Source organism: Triplophysa dalaica, chromosome 20 (assembly GCF_015846415.1).
Source record: "Triplophysa dalaica isolate WHDGS20190420 chromosome 20, ASM1584641v1, whole genome shotgun sequence".
NCBI classification, from domain to species: Eukaryota; Metazoa; Chordata; class Actinopteri; order Cypriniformes; family Nemacheilidae; genus Triplophysa; species Triplophysa dalaica.
This window is the reverse complement of record NC_079561.1, coordinates 5,598,969-5,615,088: the sequence shown is the minus strand read 5'-3', so window position 1 is coordinate 5,615,088 and position 16,120 is coordinate 5,598,969. Positions and strand designations below refer to the sequence as shown.

At 38.8% G+C, this 16,120-nt stretch overlaps 2 protein-coding genes across 3 annotated transcripts; both read right to left on the bottom strand.

Annotated features, from left to right (window-relative positions):
- Nucleotides 1-932: 932 nt before the first annotated feature.
- plekhm2 (pleckstrin homology domain containing, family M (with RUN domain) member 2) lies at nt 933-12,217 on the bottom strand. 2 transcript variants are annotated; one of them, XM_056733189.1, is made up of 20 exons: nt 11,454-12,217; nt 10,516-10,622; nt 10,315-10,424; nt 9,471-9,570; nt 9,143-9,230; nt 8,771-8,945; nt 8,344-8,403; nt 7,396-7,663; nt 6,543-7,319; nt 6,374-6,443; nt 6,137-6,227; nt 5,975-6,039; nt 5,808-5,896; nt 5,584-5,716; nt 4,684-4,874; nt 4,540-4,605; nt 3,528-3,687; nt 2,991-3,170; nt 2,688-2,804; nt 933-2,517 (listed from the first exon to the last, which is right to left on the bottom strand). In XM_056733189.1, the coding sequence occupies exons 1-20, from the start codon at nt 11,511-11,513 to the stop codon at nt 2,380-2,382; spliced, it is 3,045 nt and encodes a 1,014-aa protein (XP_056589167.1). In that variant the 5' UTR covers nt 11,514-12,217; the 3' UTR covers nt 933-2,379. The 2 variants fall into 2 exon arrangements, with proteins under 2 accessions (XP_056589167.1, XP_056589168.1); XM_056733190.1 differs by lacking the exon at nt 8,344-8,403.
- Nucleotides 12,218-12,520: 303 nt separating this feature from the next.
- Nucleotides 12,521-15,974, bottom strand: ddost (dolichyl-diphosphooligosaccharide--protein glycosyltransferase subunit (non-catalytic)). The gene is made up of 11 exons (XM_056733191.1): nt 15,708-15,974; nt 15,359-15,469; nt 15,176-15,262; nt 14,987-15,090; nt 14,770-14,864; nt 14,600-14,693; nt 14,138-14,286; nt 13,852-13,999; nt 13,416-13,536; nt 13,216-13,322; nt 12,521-13,094 (listed from the first exon to the last, which is right to left on the bottom strand). The coding sequence occupies exons 1-11, from the start codon at nt 15,940-15,942 to the stop codon at nt 12,945-12,947; spliced, it is 1,401 nt and encodes a 466-aa protein (XP_056589169.1). The 5' UTR covers nt 15,943-15,974; the 3' UTR covers nt 12,521-12,944.
- Nucleotides 15,975-16,120: the final 146 nt, after the last annotated feature.

Here is a 16,120-nt window from a genome sequence, read left to right as displayed (position 1 = left end):
CTGTGGCACTGTGCGTTTTAGGAGTCAGGTAAAAAAATGAAGGAGACCTAAACAATAATTGTCATTGTTTGCAGTACATTGCACACTAAATAAAGCATGCAATGTGCAATAAAAATGAAAAGAGGCTACAGGAAATTTTATGTTCAATAGTCCTGATATGTGTTGGTCTAAATTAAGCAGGGCTGCAGGTTGTTTTTAAATTGCATTTGTTTATTGTGTCATGCTATCAATGAGCCCTCACCTGTAATGCTTACACACATGCAACCATTTAAAGGGGTCATATGACACGGCTAAAACGAATATTATTGTTTGTTTTAGATTTAATGCGTGTGTATACATGATTTGACGTTAAAAAATGCTGTATTTCCACACACCCCGCCTCTCTGAAACGCGCAGATTTTTTTACAAAGCTCATCGCTTTGATAAGCGAGGTGTGCTATGATTGGCCAGTTAACCAATGCGTAGTGATTGGTTGAATACTGCAAGCGTGTGATGGAAATGTAATGCCTCTTACCATATTCTGAATATCAGGTTTCAAAGCAATTGTACTGACGTGTAAGCCCAGTTTACTTGCTTATACATTTGGGCGGTCTTAGTCAAATCATACCACCAACTGACATAGATTTGTGGGGTGCCTGAAACATAGATTTGTTTCAGGCAGGTCTGAATAGAAAAGATAGAATGCATCTTTAGTTCCAACACTTCAATTTTTGCAATTTTGCGTGTCTAATACATGCAAGGACAACTTTTGCAAGTTTCTATTACACCATAGATACTCAGATACTGATATTGCAGATTTTCTTCTTTTTGCCACAACAGAATTGCTTTTAGGTCTCGTCTTAATTTTACATATTTTATTTTTAGGACACATTTGCTGCAAGCTATTCTTCATTTAAGTATCATGTCATATGAAAGAAGTTTTACAAATGATGTTATTATTATTATTTTATTCGTACTTGTCCCATTTACAAAAGTCATTTTTACATATGATCATATTAATACAATATTAAAAATGTACATGCAGAATTTAGTGTATCTGAGACATTAGAACGTAAAAACATAATTGATCAGGCCATTTCCATTTTAACACAGTCAAACCACACACACACACACACACACACACACAAAAACGCAACAACAAAAAATGATAAGCTTCAACCTCTTTCAGTTTGCTTATGAACTCCTGCATTTCACCATTGTCCAGCAATGTATTTCTTAAAATTGCTGTTAACTGGAACAAACTTTAACATACCTGAGATTTCCCTCGTACTATTTGTTAATCAGGAAAATATCCACATGCTAAAGCTGACTCGCTGATCTCCTTTCTTTAAAATCCCTCGATATTCTTAAAAACAATCTTCACAGTGTTTCACTAAAGTGGTATTTTCCACTGAATCTACCACTAAGAAAGAAACAGGGAATGACTTTTGATGTTTCGGCTAAATATGCAAATTAAAAAAACAGTTTATGTTTGGTGACTTAAAAACAATAGCCAGTTTGACTGCATTCAATCGCAGCAAAAGGCAAAAATACAAAAATAAAAGCAGCATTTCTCTGGAAGCTGATGGGATTGTGCTACGAATGCTTCTGCATGAATGTAAAAAAACACTTGTCCATTAACAACTTAAAACTGTGCAATTCTGCTGCAACTCCTTCACTTAACTGTTCTGTCATTTTTATTAAATGTGCCCTCAAAACAATCTGTATATCAGAATCATATGATCCCTATTACAGTATCTCAATACCATCGGTATATAATAGCAAATTATTTCAGTCCTATTTAAAAACAGCTGTTTCATGCTGTTATTAGTATTGATTATTATTAGATATTTCAAATAAAGCTAGATTAATGTCTCCTCTCATCTTGCTTCATGTTTTGAGTGTCTATGTCAAACTGCCATGCAAACTGCCGTATGTCCAAACGGTGAACATTCTCAAGCAGCACAAAGTATCTGTAAATAAAACAAAATCTTTCACTAGAGCCCATAAAGCAAGAAGTACCTTTGCATATTGTACAGGAATATACACTATCGACAGAAGTAAAAAAAAAAAATGTTTTTGCTGCTGATTACATATTTACATTCTACATATAACAAACATGTGTAATGCAAGAGAACTTATAGATCTCATGTCATTTTTCCTGTTGCAACATCAGTTTATGACAGCGAAAACTTAAAATATTTGTGCAAGGCATGTGTAAACAAGGTGACACCTTTTTTAAATATTACACGAAGCAACACTGTTCTCTCCTCTGGTTTGTTTAGGGGAGCCATAAAGACAGTCTACTTGTACCTACATAAACAGTAGGTTTGCTGCCGCGCTAATTTCTTCCAATGGGTCCTATGCAATTCTGTGTTCTCAGCGGTGATTGACAGGTGGTCAACACCAGGGCTCCCTTTCTGATCGACCTCTTTGAATGCTGTCACTCCTTTGCCAGGCGTTCTTCATCAGTTCAAGTGCCTCCTTGCATCGTTTCTGAACCGACGGGTCTGTCACCGGTTTACGAGCCAGACTCACCTAGAGTAATGGACACATAAATAAGAGGTTGTGTAAATGCATCAAATTGATTGCATATATAAAAGACACTGCATTACAACTGCATACAAGCAAATGACAGAATAACTATTATAAAAAGTGCCTTTAAAAGGTATCTTCATCACTCGCCTAAAATTTCTAGTTTCACTAACCTGAAAAACTTCAGTCCAAGCACTATCTAGTTCTGCTAGCAGGCGATTTCGCTCCTCACATCCACTGAAATACAGAACCCAAGGAGGAAGAAACTGAGCGCGATCTTCAGTAAACTCCTGAAAAGAGGTCAAAAATGCACATACAAAGCATCAGTGAATCATAAGTGTTTTTAGTAAAACTGGTGCATAATATTGATCACAGTGCCAAGCATGTATTTCCTGAATCACCCAAAAATGAGGATGATTGTTTTATCGATGTGAAACAACAAACTGCTGACAAATAGAACAAGCACGAGGTCTTACAATGACACAATATTCTTTATCCTCCTCCAAGCAAACAGCTGTGACATCGTTCAGATCAGCTGCTCCCAGGGAGCGGAAAAAACTCGTCTGGCAGTCCTGGTGACACGTGAGCAACTTCCTGTCTGTGAGCACAAGACAACATGGAATACAAGGTGCGGGAGCCACCCCTTGTGGAATAACCTGATAAACAGAGAATAGATCAAATAATTATGAATACATGCAGGCTGATTCAGATAAAAATGCAAATGCCACGTTCTTAAAGCAGACGGATGGCTGGTATGTCAGCAATTTATGAGGAACAACACGCTGTCAGTGTCATGTGATGCTTTTGAAAGCATTAACATGTACTCTCCCAAGTTCAGCTGACAAGTCAACAGCTCAAACACAACCGTGGTCATAATAGATTTAAATAGCAGAAATATCTGATGTGGATATTATATATTAGGTCTAATACACTTAAATATACATAAAGTGAGAGCTTCAGGGAAAATGTATTCGGCAAAACAACTGAAATACATTGATGTGATGTATGCTCACCCCCTTAGAGACAGACTGACAGAGCAGCTGCATCCATTCGGCCATTTCCTGATCGTTCTCAGCGCTGAGCTCTAACGGAGCTCTAGCAGTCAGGATCACCTGAAATGTATGGAGCTTCTCTGAGCTGTTAGAACGCCTGCAGCCTCCACAGTGCTCACCCCTAAAGACAAAAACACTGAATGAAGACACTAAAGTTCAAACCTCTAACTAATATTATATAGAGGAGGCACTTTCTACTCCAACAGCAGGTTTATCTTTATTTATTACACGGCTCCTTGGAATGCTTGATTCCGATTGGCCAGTCACGACATTTGCAGGTTCGTTATGTAAGGGATAATGTACAGGCAGCCGGTTGATATCATAGAAATAAGCCCCGACAGTGTGCAGACCATCCGTGAGGACAAGCCGTTTAGTTTTGGTTTTAAAGTATGACACGACGTTCAAACGTCATGAACAGGCAAATTGGTTTAATCATTTGTAAATATAATATCATATATGTTATTAAAAGACATATTTATAATAATTTTTTGTTTAATATTAAACTGCCCCTATCAAAATGATTTGGAGCATCCCGGTTACAGGGTGTTATTAGTTTTGAGTGGTTGTTATTTGAAAATAACAACCCTTGGAATGTCATGACTGGTCAAGCATTCAAATGAGCCGTATAATAATCCCAGATAACAAGCTCTTAAAACTAATAACACACGGTAACCTAGATGCAGCAAATCATTTTAACAATTATTTTTGACAAATAACATACAGTGCATGTTATTTAAATATACATTTTTATGACATTATTTTTACAAATGGTTAAACCTAATTGCCTGTTCGTGACATTTGAACGTTATTTCTTCGAAAGTAAATGGCTTTTCCTTGCAGAAAAACATAAAAACACTACAGGAAAACACATTTGTGTGACTAAATACACCCTTAAAATACCAACTAGACCTTGGCCCACCTAATAAGTCAACGTGAAGGAAATCTATAAACTGAAACCACAACAGCAACTTACCCCATTGTAACAGACATCAGAGGTGTAACATCGGTCCTCTCTGCATACTGATAGAGAATCCCATTGCTTCAAAATACACAACAGATTAAGTATGAGTTTTAAACATAAACCCTAAAAATATTTAAAATTCAAGACATTTGGTACCTGAGCACCAAGTAACAGCTCTTCCACACTTCCTTCCCCAGATAGGAGCTACCCGCCCGATACAGCAGCGCCCCCTCTTTAATGCTGCTGGACTCTCTGGAGCCAGATGGCGATGTAGGAGACGCCACAGAAACGTCCATGGGATCCTCCCAGTGAATCAGAGAATACAGGTGGATGCTCACCTCAGACAACTAAACAACATAGTCAGCTCAATGTCGGATTAGAAGGGTCAAATCATTTACACAAAATATTATTTGTATGTCACTTTGGATACACGCGTCCGCTAAAATATAAGAGATGTGACACAAAGTGAAACCTTATCCCAAAATGGACTAACGTCTAAATGTACCAACATTACATATGCTTAAAAGGGACAGTTGACCCAAAAATAAAAATTATGTCATCATTTACCCTCCTCAAGTTTTTCCAAACCAGAATACATTTATTTTTATTGATGAACAAGATATTTGGAAGAATGCTTTTAACCAAACAGTTATTGGCTACCATTAACTACCATAGTAGGAAAAAGGACAATGGTATTCGAAAGTGCCCCAGAACGGTTTGATTTCCTACATTCTTCAAAATATCTTCTTTTGTGTTGAACAGAACAAAGACATTTTGACAGCATTTTTTCCCACTATGGAAGTCAATGGTGGTCAAAAACTGTTTGGTTTCAAGCATTCTTCCAAATATCTTTCTGTGTGTTCATCAGAACAAAGACATTTATTCATATTTGGAACAACTTGATGGTGAGTAAATAAAGACAGAATTTTTATTTTTGGGTAAACTGTTCCTTTAATTGTTCACACCGCAAGAAGAGTTAGTGTAAAGACGATCAAAGTGAGCCACTGTCTGCCAGACATTCATGAATTATTTAGAGAGATGGATCTCCTGTTTTACCTCACATTGAGTCTCCTGGCACACAAACTTCGAGAGAGCGAATTTTTCCATGGTGGCGTCAGTGAGAACCGATGGGTACGGAGTCTCCCGACAGTCGTTTTCCAAGGCAGATTTCAACACGTTCAGAAACCAACTGCGTCGCATGAGAAGAACATAAGAAGCCGCTCTTATCAAACATGTCTGATTCAATCTCAAAGACTTCAATGAATCTGCTTGAAACGTACACAGTCAGCGACGAGTCTGCTGTATCCAGCATGAACTGTCGTCTTCTGTTGGTGCACACTAGAGTTACAGTCTGCTGGTGGAGTCCCACCTTAAAAAACAAAATCAGGGCTCTTATGTCTATACGATGTACAAAACGGATTATTTAGATGTCAATGCATCTACTCACAGAGATGTAGTCCAGTTCATTATAAGATACAGCTTCTTCAACACCATAAGGTTTTTCTGCCGCCCCTGAAAATCAATGGCACGCGTCAGCTACAGCAACAGCAACAGCAAATAAGATTGTGTCTTAACAACACTGCATTGTGTTTCAAGAGGGTTGTCTGACCTTTACGCAAGAGGTAAATGTAACTGTCGGTCAAAAGTAGATATAGAGGCTGCAAATCTCCCTCCATGTGGCCTGTGCTCATCCTTATCATCTGAAACATAGTTTATTGATTCTTAAAGGGACCCTTCACCCAAACCTCCCCCGTATGTCCATGTCATACAGCAAATTCACAGAATTAACCGACAGCAATGTTAATTAACAGACGTTTATATTGTATACAATGAAATTCTTGGTCACCTTAAGGAGTTGTTCTTCATTTTCCCTGAAAACGTGAATCATGAGTAGCAGTAGATGATTATTATCTACCCTGTACAACATAAAAACAACAAAAACCCTCCAGATCAGATGCATTGTTTTAAGGCTGAGGTCTAATTCATTCAAGGATAGCTACAGTTTATGATCTCACTTAAACTCTGCAGCATGAGAGCTCCGTATCCCCTTGTCTGAATTGTCTTCCTCCTCTTCTGTTGTATTATGTTCCTCCTCAGCTGACTCTTCTACGTGGACGGAGGGGTCCTGCCCTTCAGCTGGTTCCTCTGCTTTTCTTTCATCTTCATGGCCAACAGGAACATCCTGTGGCTCACCATTCCCTGCAGTGTCATGGTGGCCACCACACGAGGCAGCAGGTTCTGGACTCTGAGAGGTAAAGCAGTAGAAGTCAGCAGGTGGAAGTGGGGCCTGCAAGAAGCTAGGGCTTGGGTCCGGAGGTTCTCCCCCTGTGTCCTCTCGAAAGGGCCGCTGATTAGGGGGTCCTGTGGCAGAGGTGGTATCATCAGGACTACGCTGAGCTCCAACAACAACTTCTTCATCACCTTCACGTCGCTCCCAGCTCTCTCCATCCAGAGAACCGTTCAACCTGTCCATGACATCACGAAGGGGTTGACCCACACTGTCCATAGAAGTGTCAGACATCTCAGGAAGCCTCAGTCCAGCTTCTGGATCATAATCCTCTCTTTCCTTACTTCGGTTCCTCAAGGATTCCGACATAGGACCATCTGGTTCTTTCGAAGAACCACAACTGTTCAAATTAAGGTTGCCCACTACAATGTCCCTCGCAACAACAATCTGAAGGCATTCCTCTGTGTCAGGCCCATCCGGAGAGATTACATTCTGCTCGCTGCTCATGGAATCAGTCGACCCCCTACACCGTCGTTTCTTACCAGGTTTTCGGCGCCTTGCCATCCTGATGTGGCACAAAGATGTTTTTAATGGAAGAGGCACAGAAAATTTGTATTTCATCTTAAAAGATCAAGACCTACCTAATGACTTCCAGCTCGTTGCTGGTGTTCTCCATATCTTCCGCTGTTGTGGAAGCATGACGGCTAGCCATGTGTACCGGAGTGACATCAGCTGAAGTGTTCGTGTCCGAGTCCTCATTGAAGTGATTGTGTCGAAACGTAGGGCTTCGCGATAGACCCGTGATCCTGATAGTGCCCGCAGACCCCCTCACCACCACGCAGTCACTGACAGTTTGAGGATCTGATCCAAAGGAGCGAGGCACGCTGACTGGATCAGTCAATTCTCCTTCTGTCAGAAAATAACAGACGGGGAAAAGCAGCTCAAACATACTGGAACATATAGGACCTTAAGCGGAGGCAAACATTTTATTGTTCCAGTGCTAGCAGAACCAACACCACAGGGAGGGAAGATAAACTGTTGTTATGGTTACATGGTGCTCCATCCACCCATCCATTGTGCCAGGTTAAGACAACTGCCATACCCTTGCCACAACTTTATTTCAAACACTGCTACTTGGTTGTTATAGCATTTCTTAAGTTATTAAGCTTATAGTGATTTTTGGTATTGCACTTGATATATAAAGCTTTTGGGGTTTTTTGTGGTTAAAACAGGCAGCAAACATGCAGCACAGCTGTAAACCAGACACAGGTGCTTAAAGCAGGAAACGCAGGCCGAGAGCAGACAGCTATCTAGCTATTCAGCTAGATATTTTGATATGCTTTACCATTATCTCACATTTAGTCTGAAAAAGACCACAAGTACATTCAGGCTTGGACAAATTAAACTGAAACGTCTACATAAGAAACCCATGCATGATCACAAGCACAACTACTTTCATAATTTAAATGCATGAAATAAACGTGTGTTAAATGAAATGGACATGCTTGGTTAGTGGATTCGGGATAACGGACGGTGTGGAGAATGACTGTTAGATTAGGGAGGGCGTAAAAAAAAAAATCGAGCCCCACCTTCCCAGTCTGCACTAGGCAATGACTGCAACACAGGGAAGATGTCACCAAAATCATAATCTACAAAAGGAGAAATAAAACTCATCAGTAGGAAGGAAATGGTGAAAATGAGATTAAATCAGAGAAAACAACTGTGATAAAAATTGAGAGTGAAACTTGAGGTATATGAGGAACTAAGAGCAACAACTGAAAGAAACATAGTGACACCGTGGACTGTGGTGTCAAATGGAATGAATGAAAAAATATTATTGTGTAACCACATGTTTCCAAAAATACGAAGGAAATATTTAGTTGTGTACTGCAATTCTTGTGTGTTCGAAACAAATAATTTGTAAAAGAAATCGGAAAAACAATAGATAATATCAATAAGAAAGATAGGAAGAGTGACAGGCGGAGAGGCAAAGAGAGTAAAATCGGAGCACCTCACCTTCACTAGATGGGGCGATGGCACTGTCGTCCCACTCAAGGTTAGTGGAAGTAAGGGAAGTGAATGAGTGTAGAGACAGACTGTCAGAGCTTGGCAACCTCTCCTCAAAATCCAACAGATTCTGAGGTTTATAGTAGTCTGGCATGTATGGAGCAACATCCAGGTATGGCACATCCTGTCACCAAAAACAGATGAAAAATTACACTATAAAATATAATACTTTTCCAAAGTATGTGTATGTGCCTTTTTCGATTTTTTTCTAGCCTAAAAAGTACATAGCCATCAATTCCACATGTTTCAAATCAGGTACTAGAGGTTTAAGGAGAATAGCTGATTTAATACTAGAGCTGGCAAATAAATGTACGTTCATACCAGTTCGAGGTCAAAGCGGATGAATTCTAGTCCAGAGACAAGTGTAAGAAAAAGAGTCAGATGATCATGACTGCAAACCAATGCATTTCTGTAAAGGACCAAAAATCACATAAAAATCAGGTGACTGGTTAAAGGAAACATAACCTTAACCATGTAAAATGAAATGCTCAATAGTGAGATAAGAATAGTGTGTTTTGAATACGCATATGTCTTTTATTTAAAGCAACAGCGCATTTGATGTATACATTTTCGCCAGCATTGCCAGGGAATTAAACCCATGATTTGGGTGTTGCAAGCTCTATAGCTATCTAACTATAGAATCACTCACTTGTAGTAGTATTTTTGCAGCAGTCCTTGATTTTCTTGGAACAGACGGAGGTAGCTTTCTAAAGAACTTTCACTAAGTGCCAAGTAGAGCCAGGCACGACCTGTAAAACAACCACATATTTAGCTGCATGCATTAAAGGTACAGTTTGTAGAATTCACCGCTACAGGGCACGATCAAAACAACAATAATCGCGTAGCTTGATGACAAGGTGTAGCAACGTGGAATGATTGGATGTGTTGTCTTCAACTCCACTGCTAACGATACCGCTGATAAATCAATCAGACGGGAACGAGAAATCATGTTAGCGGAAGAGGTAAAGTAATAAAAGTTTTTATAAATGTCGTATTTGATGAAATCATTTTATTTCATTATAATAGTTAGACACAAGTAATGTAAGGTTTAAAACTAAATTGTTAGTAATAGATGTTACAGTAATTGTCTAATTCGATGGTGTGATAACACTGCGCAGTTTTAAGTGTTCAAATCAATCATAGTAAAGTTATTTTGAACTACCCACATCATTTGCATAATGCTAGATTGACCAAAGTTACAAACTACTTCCGCATCTGTCTACGACAGTGTCACACGCTTGGAAACATTTGAGATATTGTAAGTACTCACCTGAAAAAAATATATAACATTGGCATGGTGGTTTTTGGATATTTTACTGCAAAATTCTTACAAACTGTACCTTTAAAAGTCCACGCATTAAATCAGTGCCATAAAATCTAAACAGTCCCAATATTTCAATATACACGCAATTGAAAATATATTTCATATTTACTTCACAACAATCATAATGCACATCACAGCACCACTGTGGGTGGTTAAGGTTTTTCCTTACTTCTGCCTAAATTGGTGGCTATGTGCTGGAGATCATCGATCTGTCGCACAGCCTCTCGCCGTGTGAAGTGTAATACGAGGACCCAGTAACCCGATGAGATGTCCTGCAGCCTTCAAGACAAAAAAGAAAGGATCAGTAACCCTACAATTTGATTTTCAAAATCTTTAAACTGAAACATGTTTGTGGTGCAGTTTATCTAACCCATAGAGAAGAGCATGATCCAAGTGCTCACACAACCTCTGAAGAACCCGGTCGTGGTTTCTGATGGCTGGCGTCTCGTCTTCACATGCGGCGAAGTAACTCTGCAACTATACGTTTAAAGTTACAGAATGATCATTTGAAATTGACTGCGGTACTTTTACATACAATGTTTATTCTGTCCGTTCAATTCTTAAAGTGCAGACATCCTTGGCATTCCAAGCACCGAAGAACAATCCGGAAGAACAAGAAATTAATTAAAAAATTTCACTTTGATGATACTGTAAAAGTGGAACTTCATCACTAAAGTTCATCACAAACCCACAAGAGCACACTTATGCTATCACAATATGCAAAGGGTGACAGGTTTTACAAAGCACTGATTTATGCATAACACAAATATGTAAAAGTTTCAACATTCTAAACAGCAAATACATACCAAGACTTGAATAAAACACAACAGAGAAGGTCATGCAGGAACAGAATGATTTGGGATTGCCCCACAAAACGGGTAGCAACCCCTGCTTACCCTAATAATAGTCTCTTATTTGATGACACCACTTATTTATAAAGTATCATCTTATTTTAATTCTATTTCCAACCATACACATATTAAACTGTTTACTTGAATTGAGCCAAGACCACGGTCATGTCCCTTGCTAATAAACACGCGTTATATCTAACCCTGAAAGTACAAAATATAACCTCTTATAACACAGATAGACCCACTGACAGCAAATTAACTATCCTGATATTCATTAAACACTATATTGTGAGTACACGCAAGGTCTTCTTAAGATGTATAGGCGTCTGTCTTACATAGTAGGGAGGGAGGCCCGACTGTTTTGATAGCGTGAACCGCAACAACCTCACACAAACCTTCAAATATTACACCCAAGAAAGCTGAAATATATCATCGATGGAAGTGAAGAGATTCTTACCTTCTTGACGGAGAGAGAGATGTTTTCGAGGATCCTGTCTTTGACTTTGAGTTGATCCATGTCTGGCTCTACTCTCTCTGCAGATGTCAGCTGACGCGCGCTCCCGACACACGGGCATGTTCACAGTCCGTCATCACAAATACACATCGCGGACACTTTATAATTATTATTTAAATGATCTGAAACAAGTTTACTGTAATGTAAAATATAAAGCGTTTAAATGTGATGAAAGTGTTCTTTCTGGCGTACAAGTATCTCATTTAATTTCGTTTAAAATTGTTAGCTTGAGCGGCTAAGTTAACTGTTTGATTCTCTCATAAATAACGCGACGGCGCTGATTTAATTACAAGGGCCTCGACGTCACGTTTACCTCTAACGTTATTCCTTTTTAACAGCAAATAAAAGCCGATTTCTTTGATGGACAAAGTGCAAACTTCTAAATTTCCTACAGCATGCGCTAAAGTTATTCAAGTTACTCGCTTAGAGCCCTTTAAGATGATCTTAAATCATATTAAACAGTCAATAATCTAAAGAAAAAGAGACACACAAATCGTCAAAGAACTCCTCTCGCAACTGTCAACATCGACTGCAGTTTCAATTTAGAAAGTGTAGGTTGATGTTTTGATGAGAGATCAAGTAACGTTAGTAAAGTTAAATTTGACAACCTACAAATCTTTTACTTTATTTGATATTAATTTATAAATATATGACTATTTACTATGTATATTTATTTAGTTTACTTTTTTGCTAAATTTTTGCTTTAATGGAATGATGTGACATTTCAAAATAAAAGTCCTCGACTGGTCATCGTTTCTAAAAGCAACACCTCACACACTTCTGTTTCTAAATAAACGCATCTCTTAAATATCTCTATATAAAATGTCATAAGCAACCTTAATATAAGCGGACATACGTGTATGCTGTCAAATGCAAACGGTTTGTCATATTGTGAGGTATTTAGTGTGTAAAATTAGCCTATTCACTCATCCAAGATTATTATTGTTTAGTTTACAATGACACAGATACATCAATAATGCAATTCACCAGCAAAGAAGACAACCGGTAAGTGGTGGAATGTCAAAACTTTACTGACTTGAGATGTTAATCCACATTTTAACATCCTTTCCCCATACATGTACAAATGGTAGACTTCGAAACAATAATCTTTTCTTAGCAAGATCAAGACATCAGTGCATGTTGTATTATAACATCTGTTAAAAAACCCAATTCAGTTTTTTTTGTACAAATAAAAAAAGCTGCGCCCCTCTAAATGAATTTAAGCAACCAAATTACTAAATCAGTCCACAGAAAAGAGTGTAAATAGAGAAAAGGTGGGGGGGACAAACAAAGCCATGTGATTTTTTACAAATGCTGTCTTAAGCTGTAGTGGCACACCATCTAACTCAAAAATATGAGTCCACATCCTGAACTGTGCTAGAGGTTTGAAGCATCTTTCTCATTTCCTTTGACTCCTCTTCACTTATAATCATTTTAATCCGATTTCTCTTTTTCTTTCATGTGCAGAAAGACGATACTGAAGACAAAGACTCCTGCCATCATAGAAAAGGCACTGGCATAATATGGAAAGGCTGAGGGAATGAAGCGCTCATACTGGGTATGCTGCAATGGCCGGACAGAAACCTGTGGAATAACAAAATATATATTTTTCATAATCTTTTACTTAACAAATGTTGTACATACAAATTTACAGATAATAGACCCCAAAAAAATAGGGAAAACAAATAAAAAATGAAACTCTCACCTGGGTTGAGGAGTACAGATGTGTGTAACCCAGTCTGTTGTAGTCAACTTTAAACTGAAATACTCCATAGACATCTGGCAGCTTGAATTGTACACTGTATTTTCCAGCTAAAAACAAAGCAGTCAAATGTCAAAGATGCTAATCATCATTTCAACCCCTGCCTCATAACTTCAGGCAGCAGAACTACAGTAGTAACATACCCTTCTTCTTGAGGTACGTTCTGACAAATGGATCAATTCTGACAAATTCCAGTTGAATATCATCTCCGTTGAAGGGCACCCACTTGCCACCAGAGAGCATCTCAATCACAATGCTGTATTCCTGTTGGGACAAGTCAAATACAGTAGTAAGCAAAGTATATATACTATAAAGACTATAACATCTTTAGTCCATAAAGACTTATGGTACATATTAAGGGGGACACCCTAGAAAAAGCATAACTATTTGGACTACAATTTGCGAGATACAACAAAACAGTTGAGTAGTGAGATTAAAACACAAGAATTATTAACCAAACACCCTAAATGGACTGTTCATCACCCAAAAACAAAAAAACGATCCTTCTTTTGCATCAAATTATAACTATAATGTCTCTATAATTGGCTGTATCAACAGTAATATGCGATGATGTCTCACCACAAGATCAGTGATGGTGTAGGCAGCAGGGGGTGTGCTCTCTCCAACTGGATGATGGCTAACAGCTCCAACCCGGAGTACACCCGCCTCTTTAAATACCCAACGGGACAGGGCTTCAGCCAGCTCCTGGTTACCAGTCTTTTCATATCTGTGAGAAAATGATAAGTATAAACAGCATGCATCATACAAATAAATATTATTCATAAGCACAGTTAGTTATGTTTAGTGTCTTAATTTCTCATGTTTTAGAGTAACTTTACAATTTCGCTAACATAACAGGTCAGACCTCTTGGAGCCAGAAACAGCCTTCTGCACTGGGGAGTTGAAGAAAGCATCACTAAAGAAGTGCAATGACCCACTGAAAACAACACGTGCGTTGTTTCTCGCCTGGAGACCAGCGATGAGAAGGGTATTTTTACCAACTGCGTGAGGATACTGGAAAACATGGGGAGTGAGATGATCAAATAACAGCAGTAATCAGGGCTAAAAAACCACAGAGTGTCAAAAACAGCCCAGACAAAAAGTGCGTTCCTTCTTAATAAACAATTTATTTCATCATTTTCTATTCGAACATATTTCTATTTGAAATAAAAGACAAACATACCATATTTAAATAAGCCCTCATAAAGAGAAACAATCTATTTTAGGCAAACATTGCCTCCTACTGACAATCTTAATTCGTGAGACTGGTATATTCAAATTAATGTAATATAACAACATTAAAACAAATACACAGGTATTTTTATACCTGTGTGATAGGACGATCGGGGAAGTAGGAGTAAGAGGTGGAGGAGCCAGTCAGAATGTCCAGCACCAGAGAGTTATCTGGGTCAGCCACCATACTGAGAAAGAGAAGCACTTGTAACTTGTGGATATTGAACAGCGTTGTTTTTAAATAACACATTAAGAGAGACCTACCCAACACCCTTGAACATGACTGGTTTATCGGTGGGCTTGCCAACTATAGTTGGGGCTTTAAGAAGATTCTCTGGATCGGCAACAATCAGAGTGTGCTGTAAAAAATAAATTTAAAGCCAACTGCAACAAACCTCCAAACAAGAATTGTTATGTATATAAAGTGATGCTTTACAGCATATGAGCTGAGCAATATAATATTTCCCTTCTTTTAACTCACCTCTCCAGGATCTGAAACGTCATAGTTATGGTGGTCAATGACAGCAGTTTTCTCCTCATCAAATTCAATACCACATTCACTTCCTAGTTCTCTCAGAGGGTCACCTGAAAAAGGAATGGGATAGTTGCCAGCATTACTACCTTCAAGCCAATGCGTATGCATTATATTTTGTGTAACATAGTAGTTCACCAATTTCAAAGCTGGCAGCCACAAGAACATTTCCTCCACCATCTATGAACGCTGTAATGGTCTCAACATTGATGTTGCCCCCGAAATCTGTAGCATCAGAATTGGAAGAAAATGTATATTGAAGTATATATGCATTAAACATTAAACATATATGAATTGGTATGTTTGCTGTAATTGTCTCACCTTCCACAGATGGAGAAAAGAGGATGAGATGGTCGTACAGGAACTGGCCATACTTGATCAGGGAGAGACCAGGATCATCAGCAGTTTTGAATGTAAGGTCAAACCCACGATCTGAGAACAATGACGTGGTCATTATTAAAATACTACAAACAAAAAGCGTGCAAGTACTGGTTTCAAGCATGTTGGTAACCTTACAATGTCTCAGTCAGGTTTAAAGCCTAGACAAGGAAGCAGCAATCTTGCCACCTAGACTAGTCGCTTTTCGTGTATAATATACGTATTTGAAATGACGTAATAAATAAAATGCAGCCATTAGTAATGCATTCGTATTACAAAATGTATAGCTCACCTGCTAAACTGCGGAAGAAGATTGAATGAGTGTCTCTGATGTTGGGGTTGTCAAGCAAAACGAGAGTCTTTCCGTCTCCTAAAACGGCCTGCAGCAGTAACGCCACAGATAAAACAAAAAGACTGCTCTTGGAGAATGAGCCAGACAACGTAGGAACCATCGTAGCACTTCGTCTTTTGCAGATTAATGTTGCTACACTCGCGGTGTTCCTCATTGACAAGCAACCCGTCGCCATTTGCCTCCGTTGGACAACGTCAGCGCTATCGCGGCGTGAACTCCGACCCAGAGCTGCAGCCAATAGCGTACTGCCTCATGGAACCTCATGAATATTATAATAGGTGTGTTCGACTTCTTGCGGCGCTGCGCAGTCTGAACAGAGTATGACCAATAAGTGGATTTCCATAGCTCTCGCG

What these genes read in the sequence shown, in the direction of transcription:
- ddost (XM_056733191.1), bottom strand. Translation starts at nt 15,942, where the DNA reads ATGGCGACGGGTTGCTTGTCAATGAGGAACACCGCGAGTGTAGCAACA. An exon ending in GCTGTTTCTGGCTCCAAGAG is followed by an intron (nt 14,000 to 14,137) that starts GTCTGACCTGTT and finishes ATTTTCTCACAG; the next exon opens with ATATGAAAAGACTGGTAACC. An exon ending in ATCTGTACTCCTCAACCCAG is followed by an intron (nt 13,095 to 13,215) that starts GTGAGAGTTTCA and finishes GTTATTCCACAG; the next exon opens with GTTTCTGTCCGGCCATTGCA.
- plekhm2 (XM_056733189.1), bottom strand. Translation starts at nt 11,513, where the DNA reads ATGGATCAACTCAAAGTCAAAGACAGGATCCTCGAAAACATCTCTCTC. An exon ending in TCCGCTTTGACCTCGAACTG is followed by an intron (nt 8,946 to 9,142) that starts GTATGAACGTAC and finishes TTTTGGTGACAG; the next exon opens with GATGTGCCATACCTGGATGT. An exon ending in GCAGACTCGTCGCTGACTGT is followed by an intron (nt 5,717 to 5,807) that starts GTACGTTTCAAG and finishes CATGCGACGCAG; the next exon opens with TTGGTTTCTGAACGTGTTGA.